The sequence below is a fragment of the Carassius auratus genome, chromosome 17, assembly GCF_003368295.1.
Source record: "Carassius auratus strain Wakin chromosome 17, ASM336829v1, whole genome shotgun sequence".
Classification (NCBI taxonomy): domain Eukaryota; kingdom Metazoa; phylum Chordata; class Actinopteri; order Cypriniformes; family Cyprinidae; genus Carassius; species Carassius auratus.
In genome coordinates, this window is record NC_039259.1 from 7,073,991 (window position 1) to 7,083,026 (window position 9,036).

The 9,036-nt window shown below is 37.6% G+C and overlaps 2 protein-coding genes across 2 annotated transcripts; one reads left to right on the plus strand and one right to left on the minus strand.

Annotated features, from left to right (window-relative positions):
- The first annotated feature begins 243 nt into the window (after positions 1-243).
- LOC113117081 (palmitoyltransferase ZDHHC22-like) lies at positions 244-3,060 on the plus strand. The gene is made up of 3 exons (XM_026285484.1): positions 244-538; positions 1,421-1,978; positions 2,058-3,060. The coding sequence occupies exons 2-3, from the start codon at positions 1,423-1,425 to the stop codon at positions 2,342-2,344; spliced, it is 843 nt and encodes a 280-aa protein (XP_026141269.1). The 5' UTR covers positions 244-538; positions 1,421-1,422; the 3' UTR covers positions 2,345-3,060.
- Positions 3,061-3,638: 578 nt separating this feature from the next.
- Positions 3,639-8,139, minus strand: LOC113117080 (CLOCK-interacting pacemaker). Its single transcript, XM_026285483.1, has 4 exons — positions 7,976-8,139; positions 7,378-7,493; positions 6,987-7,156; positions 3,639-6,138 (listed from the first exon to the last, which is right to left on the minus strand). Exons 2-4 carry the CDS (start codon positions 7,421-7,423, stop codon positions 5,329-5,331), a joined length of 1,026 nt encoding a protein of 341 aa, XP_026141268.1. The 5' UTR covers positions 7,424-7,493; positions 7,976-8,139; the 3' UTR covers positions 3,639-5,328.
- Positions 8,140-9,036: the final 897 nt, after the last annotated feature.

Here is a 9,036-nt window from a genome sequence, read left to right on the forward strand (position 1 = left end):
GAAAATGAAAAAGTTTTGACTTTGTGTTTCTGCGAATCGCAGACTCTTGCTTCTTTGGCACGAACCACGTCTTAAAATGCTAATTTTAAGTCTTAAGGCATGGTTTTCAAATGTATCAAACGCTGCATAAATAATTAAATAAACCTATGTGCTTAAAAGCGTTGATTTGCATTGCCATCTGTCGGTGAACATTGTAAGTGCATATTTTTTTTTGTAGAAAACAGTGTTATTCAGCGGCATAGATATATAAAATATCGATATAACTCACACAGTAATACAGACTAATGAATAAACACCTAAACATATCCATATAACGAGTGTAGCTATATATGACTGTTTTTCCAGTGGAGCTGGATGCTGTATCCACACCAACAGGCGGTGCTAAACTACTGAGAGACACCGCGAACAGATGCGCTCAGTATTACCAAATTATAACTGATTAGCTTTTTCTGAATGAATTATAGGCTAATTTCCCATCAGCGTGAGCGAGGGATGCGCTCCTGAGCGGATCAAGCGGCTCTGGTCTTGCCTCCGTCAGGTAATAACCATCAATAACCCTCAAAATCATCATCAAGCTACTGTTTCTAACAGATAAGATGCTTCAGGCCTTGTTGTTCCTTAATCTGTTTATCACGAACCCTATCTGTAATATATACGTTCGTATAGGATAGGATATACCTATTTAGTTAATGCTTCCATATGGTTCATCACATCTTCTCTCACTCCATTGTCTGAAAACAATTAATTCTGGCTAATAAACACTGTATAGGCCTATATATTTAAATCCTAAAGGATGTCAATTCTGTTCTACGTAAGGTGTCTGTATAATCATCTGCTATTTAGGGTTATGGAGGCTATCCGTTTCTTGGTGATATGTTTTATACAAAATGATGCATGCATTTATTTATTAATTTTTCTGTTAAAAATACTATGTCCAGTCACACTTTAATGTGTAGAGACGTTTAAGAGACACATTTAATGTATTCCTGAATACAAAGTGTAAACACTGTGGTTCCAGCATCGCTTATTTTCTGTTTAGTCCTACCAAAGACTATAGATTAGAATAACATAGACTGAACCAATGGCGTGATTTGGGGGCGGGGCTATCTGTTTTACTGACCAATGGAAGAGTTTTGGGGAAGCGTATGAACTAGGTTACACTAAACCTATCTGAAATTTCGTTTGGTTCAGATTTACGAGAAAACATCTTTATTGACAGCCAAGTTAAAAAATTTTACAGCATCATAAAGTATAAAGTAAAATTACAGCATGTCAGTAACATATAACTTTCTTTCATCATATTAGAGTTCATTTTCATAGGGATGAATTGCTTCAAAGGCCATCATGAAATGTATGATTTTATCATCTTCAGCTGAATGAATTTTCTCAAATAAGAGATTCTTTTATTAATCTAACACAGGCATGTTGTTCAGGATGCTAAAACTCAGACTACTCAACACGATTGCACCTGCATACTTCTTCACCGCAACCGTGGTCACATTCACCCTCCACCTCCTCCTCTTCATGCCCACTGTTTTCCAAAGTCCAGATTTGGCACTAAATCCCACCATGCTGGTCCACATCGCTGTCTTTCTCTTCCTCATGGGGAACGCTCTGGGTAATTACACGATGACTATATGGTACCCATCTGAGAGTGCCAACGAGACAGCAATTCCAGTCTGTTCCCCCGACTGCCCGGACCGAATTGACGCCCACTACCTCCTGAATGGACGCCACTTCTGTAAAGTGTGTAAGAAAGTGATTCTAAAACGGGACCACCACTGCTTTTTCACAGGAAACTGTATTGGGAATAGGAACATGCGCTACTTTATTATGTTCAGCATCTATACGTCCTGCTGTTGTCTGTATTCGTTGGTAATCGGGGTGGCGTATCTTACCATGGAATACTCCATATCCTTTGAGAACCCACTGACGTTCCTCACGCTCCTACCGCTCTCGACAGGTTACTTCTTCCTCGGTAGGTTTCATTTTGTCTGCTTGAGGCTTTCCTAGTTCAAATATCCCTGAGAAGAAATTTTTTTCTGTTCTCCCCTCAGGTTTTATTTCAGGTCTCCAGTTCTTTCTGGTTATAATGCTGTACGTCTGGCTGGGTATCGGACTGGTTAGCGCCGGATTCTGCTGTCAGCAGCTTCTTCTAGTAGCCCGAGGGCAGACCTGGTGCGAGCTGCAGAAAGGGCAGCTGTCAGACAGTCGTGGGACCTGGCGTGCCAACCTGACTGATGTTTTCGGTTCCCGGTGGGCTCTGGGCCTTTTCCTGCCAGTTCAGACTGTGGAGACCGTACCTGGGAACTGGCAGGTCTACCATGATCACAAACATGACTGAAAGGCCAAGAATTTGCCGTATCAGTGTGTTCATCATGATTTGACCCGTGTCGACCAGTTATTAAATGTGAGAAGGGCTTCAGTGCAACTGATCTACCTTTTCAGTGGATTTCTGTCAACGCTGCGCAAATTAGGAGAGCGTTATGTCACAAAGAGGTTGTAACACCCATATCTATGTCTATCAGCACTGTGTTGAAACTCAATTTCAGCCCTAGTTCAGGCCAGCAGTGATTAGCAGCGGTAACATCAGAGAAGGAGGCCGGGATTAAAGGTTGGATGTGCATTTACAAAACAACGCACACTAAGTAATCAGCACACTATTACACAACACAACTGGCCTGCTAAAATATGGGTGACATTTAGTTTGAATTGAATTGAAATAAATTGAATTTTCAATTTCTGAAAAGCACATACATATTAACTTAATAACATCATTTTTCTAAAAATGTGTGATATTTAATATCACTAAAAAGTTATTGATCATAACAAATGTATTTAAATAGTATAATCAATTCTAATTACTCATTACTTTATTAGTTATAAAAACAGTTATACTACTTGATTGCAGGATAATTTTCTGTTACTCACAGTTAATGGCAGATATTGTGTGGTTTTGTCATTAAGGCCTGCAGAAAGAATTCAAATGTATTTCCCATTGAGGACAGATTAATTAAAACATGTTGATTTATAGCACGATTAAACCAAGCAGTAAATTTGTGCTCATTTTTTTCTTTGCGATCTGTCCAACATGGACAAAGTAATTAGTAATAATGGAGGGTCACTGTTCTGTAACTGAAACCCTCTTATAAAACAGCAATCCCCTATTAAGTTTCATGGCAGCATTTTAATTTTTATAAGTGCACGCTTACAATTGCTCTGCTCTCATTCCTGTTTGATATTTTGAAACATGGTCCTCAACATCCTTTGGCTTGCAGTTGAAATGAGCTTCATATCTTATCAAAATATCCTTCACGTCCATCTTGACCGGATCAGATGTCTTGGATTAAATGCAGGTTAGTTGTTCAGAAACTGGAGTTTATTATGCTATCACAGCTTAGATGATATTTTCATATAATCATTTTCTACCATCTTTTTAGTCTTATACTGTTGTGGATTAATATTATCTTTCTGTATTTGATGCATGAAAAATATGGCATGCAATGATGATGAATATTTTTCTGTGATTTATTTATTTGTAACGGATTAGGTTACCACCAATATCGTTATATAAAACGGCGTTAACCAACCAATTTTTCAAACTTAAAATAACTAATAATCAGGGCACAGCTTTAATATATATTTTAAATGCCTTTATTTTTGAAGGCACATAAAAAGTCAAATGACACCTACAGAATACAAAACTGCACTTGGCTAAAACCAAACAAGACTATTGCATAGATTTCTACAGCAAAAATGTCTCATTTAGGATCGGGTTCTGATAAAGCAACACAATGGGTTTATAATTTTGGAAAGCAAATACAAATGCAATACAGAAAACGACAATATAAAAAAAAATGCTATCACATTCATTCAGTGCATTCATTACTTCACTAAACCTGCTGACCTCTATCATCAAAGCTTATTAGTACGTGCTTTTCAAACACAATGAACCATCTGTATGCAAGCAGTATGACAGATTGCAATAGAAAAATAAAATAAAATGTACATTGCCAATTCGGCTCATTCACATCCAAACCTACTGACAATCACAACCTCAATTATGAATGTACACTCACTTAATAATACAACAAGGCATTACAAATAACAACCACATCTGAAGTGCTTCTTCAAATACATTCTGACCAGCACAAATGGTTATTAGTACCCTTACTCTTAACATCCATTGGTCTTTCTCATAGATAACAACAAGAATATTTACTTGGCGATGCATTTGTGACCCTGGACCACAAAACCAGTCTTAAGTCACTGAGGTATATTTGTAGCAATAGCCAAAAATACATTGTATGGGTCTAATTATTATTATTTTATACAAAAAGCCAAAAATCATTAGGATATTGAGTAAAGATCATGTTCCATGAAGATATTTTATAAATTTCCTACTGTAAATACATTCAAACTTAAATTTTTGATTAGTAATATGCATTGCTAAGAACTTCATTGGGACAACTTCAAAAGGCGATTTTGTCGTTATTTATTAATTTTCTTTTTGCAGATTCCAGATTTTCTAAAAGTTGTATCTCGGTTAAATATTGTCTGATCCTAACAAACCATACATCAATGGAAAGTGCATTCAGCTTTCATTATGTATAAATCTCAATTTTGAAAAATTGACCCTTTTGACTTAAAAGTTTTGTAGTCCAGGGTCACATTTGAGAACACATTACTCACATACAAACAATATTATTATAAACACATTTTTACAAATTGGATGATACTGAATTTCACATTTTTATCTGAATAAAAAATATATATATATTATTACAGTGCACTTATAAGTACTCATATCGTTATCATTTGTTAAAGGCATTTTTTTAGTTACAGTGATTAGAAAATAACTTTTCCATTTTGTTCGATTCGGAGCAGAAATATTTTTGCATTCCAGTTCTGGTTTTCCAAGGCCTTCTTTCCAAATAGTAACCAATTAGATTGAAATACCAAAACGGTTAATAGCGTTCTTTTCAAATTGAGTTTGCTAATAAATTCTGAATCACTGTATCACTTTATTTAGAAAAAAAGGTGCAACTATTACCTAAACACTATACTTTTGAGACAAGGATAAAGATGACTTACGTTGGATAGATAACAGTTGGAGTGATAACTAGACTCCACTGAACACTCACATCTTTCATGTTTCCTACTGATATTATGACAAGATGCTGAAAATTTGCTAAGCCCCTGATTAGAAAAGTGGTGGTTGGAGAAAAGGTGGCTATTCCAGAAAACAGCAGAATACAACAGCTGAAATAATCAAATCCGAACCTGCTACTACACCATACAACCCTTACAGAGTCCACAGGTGTCGATCTACTCGCTGTTTCCAGAGTTCTGGAGGATAAGCTGCAATCTCGTCCAGACTTTGGGATCTCCACTACATATGGCCTCCAAGAAGAGGTCAGTCTGAGCTTGCAGACTCTGAAGCTGGGCCTGGGAACGTTTATTTTGTCGAATAAGTTCCTTCGTGCGCAGTGTGATGCCCAGCAGGCCGGACCGATTCAAAATGTTATAGGTGTTGCAGAAGCGTTCGCGTTTGCTGGAGCTTGGAGAGAGGGCCTCTGGGATATTCTCCATATCACTGCTCTGGGTGACTGAAGCTTTGGGACTCTTTTGAGGGACCGAAGTGAGGAAGGAGTCAGTGCAAAGTGAGAATGGTGAAGTGTTGGTGTGGGGCTCCTGAAGGTCAGAAAGCCTGGATGAAGGGTTTTCCACAGCCACGTCTTCAACAGCGTGACCAGTTTCTCCTAAAGAAGCAATGCTGGGGTCTACATCGTAATCTTTAAATGTCTCGCACTCATCCGGTTTCAAAGAGGAAGTGTGGAAAGGTTTTTCATCATAACGGCGTCGCTGATGTCTTCCAGCATGACTGTGGTTTGACCTCTTATTGATCGCACTGGGACCCTCATCGACTGTAGACCCTTGTGCAGGATGTGGGGACATTTTTGGAAAGGTGTTTTGCATGGGAACATGCTTTCTGGAAGGTTTCTGCTCTTCAGAGCTTTGGTCGGTACGGTCACCAGCGGACATGACCGGCTGGAGGAAAAGCAGCTGGGACTGAGGACCCACATCTAGTGAAGGGTTTAAGCTCCAAGATTTTGATGCAGGGGCCACGGAGTTACGCTGAAACAAGAATCATCAATGAACATTGTTGTAAAACAGACACGTACTCTTTAGTTCTCTTTTTAAAACAGAAACTTTTTTTTTCAAAACCACACAAGTATATTTTTATATTCTGCATGATTTGATTTTTCCTTTTCTTTATTGCAGATACCCTTATGTCATTGACCCAGCTGCAATATTTATAAAACAATATTTATAGTAATCGACTCATTCAGTTTTCCAACGCTTTCGCTTGCTAGCTCTAATAAGCAGCAGCAGCAGGCATGAAATATGCAAGTGCAATGATATCACATCTTGTGTGTGTGAAAAACAGCTGTACACACAAGAGGCAATAAGAGCGTGAGCAAAGCCTGTCTCCTATTGCATATCATAGAAACATTTCATTATTCACACCGATAATTAAATTAGGTTCGGTGAAGAAACGTGTTGTGAAATATCTACTCTTATATCAATATCCCAACTAAAAGGGTAGGGAAAACCTACTTTAAAGGGTCATTCAAATGCTTTTTTGTTATGAATAAATCACTGTCTTTGATATAGATTTAATGAAAATTAAGATTTAATACATATAATATTATAAACACATTTTATGTCTACTTTGAGTAAGGTACATAAAAACATCAGTTTAAATAATTTACTAACATCTTATTCAGCTTATTGTTAGCTGATATTTTGAGAGTCAAAGATGGCGTGCAGAAAACACCGTAACTGTAATAACAAATTTAGTAAATATAACTTTGATACCAAAACACTACCGTAACCGCAACAAACCGATACGCGTCATGAGCTAAAGCTTGTCCAGAAAAGGAACAAGAAGAGACAAGGAGACTTACAGAAATGTGTCATACCTGCTTGAGAACAAGGTTGTTCATTATGATCATGGGAGAGACGCCTGGATGTGAGCCAGGAATGAAAGACACCGGAGGAGCTGTCGGCATGCTTTGTGATGCAGTACCCCTTGGTCCCATGTCTTCATATTCTGTCTGGTCCAAAGCACTAAAATATCCAGAACTTGCATCTACAGTGAGAAAATATTGTATTATTGTAAGGGTAAAACCCATTAATTATGTGCCGTTATTTACCTATAACAAAGTAATTATAGACAATATTGTATAAATATAATCAGTAATGGGGGATTAGTAATAATCATACCACGGCATTTGAGAAAGAAAAGTACTGTCAACATATTCTGCTTAAGACCATAATACTTGCACAGAAAAAAAACAAGGGCTGTGAAACCTGAATCTCTGTCGATCTCACTGGAGGATTTGCGTTTGTTGCCCATGTTGGATCTTCTCTGGTGGTCCTGTTTGTTGGATCTCAGTCCATCGGTTCAGCCCTGATCCAAGCAATGACTGAGAGCAGGACAGAGGCATGGGTTTAATAAATGAAAGTCAAAAACCTAAATGATTATCCAGTGTAACATGATAACATTTATGGACACTCACTTTTAGACCAAATGTAGGGTTTCATAAAAAAAAAAAAAACCTTCATCATGAATTAGCAAATATTGCTATTTACTATGCAAAGTTTATCGTAGTAAATAAACAGCCCATGAATGAATCATAAGCAGAGACTCGGAGAGTGCCATGAAAACAAGTAAACAAGTCCACAAATATAATTGCTGGACCCTCATTCAGAACAAAAACAAAAACCTCTTAAAATACATCTTGACCGTCACAGTGGCAGCTTGTTTTAGATCTTGGATTTGTTAATAGACACATACTGAACGGAGTCTGGAAATCTTGAACCCGCTGCTGCAGATACACGGTGCCAGACACGAGACTCTCCCATAAACACACACTACAGCACTAAACGCACGTTTTTCCTTACTTACCGAGAACAATTCTTCTTCTTCTCAAATCCTTTTCTTGTTAAGGCTTGTGTCTGAAACGACGGTTGACGAAAGAAAACTAAGCTTATATTTCTGTTGTTGTGCAAACTAGATCGCCCAGAGAGCAACGTGAGTTTACAAACGGCTCCGCCCTCTCGACGGGCTTAAATGCCTGTTACCAGGGAAACCGCCGAATCGTCACTTGCTTAACTGTGCAAGATCCGCCTTAAATTTGCATAGCGCCTTCTGATTGGTGCAGGGACGAACCCGTGCGACTGTAAACGTGACTCTGAAGCGTGGCGTGAAATCTGCACTGCAGCGTCAGGAGTGAATCTAGCACGCGCTGCAGCGTCATCCCCTCCATCCCATCATTTTTAATGTATGAAAAATGTAGTCCACAGAAGGAAAGTAACGTAACAAACAAAACTGTTGTTGTTTTCTACGCAATTCGAACGTCAATGACACGCAACAAGTTTGCGTCACAATTCAAAATAGGCTATATATTATTATTATCTTACAAGTATTATTTAAACCACATCTTATTTATTTATTTGCCATGTCCACAAGTGCTGTAAACTTTAAAACTAATTTATTAAGAGGTGTTCCTCCTTTCTGAATGGCGATCACGTGTCCAGATGGCCCTGAATTCACTTGGAAACTGATCCTTCAGATCTTTGCTTTATACACATCAAATCAGTGTGAACACTGGATACACGAAAAGACCAAAACCTAAGAGACACAAACATCATTCTAAAAACGTTTAACTGGGTTTACTCACTGTTATTTTGACTATATGAAGGACATGGATCTATAGACTTTCCAATTCCCCTTAAGAAATAAACACTTATGCTTTAGTTTACTACTGAAATCAAATGTTATATACTGTAAACTACATTTTAAACCGTATTTTAAATTAGATTTATGTTAACTGTTATGTTCAATATTTATGTTAATTGTATGTCATCATGCAATTAAAAAAGTGAAACTTTAGTAAGTTTTCTATGTGACATAAATCAGACAAAAACCCATTCCATTCTTTGATCAAAATCACACGCGCACACACA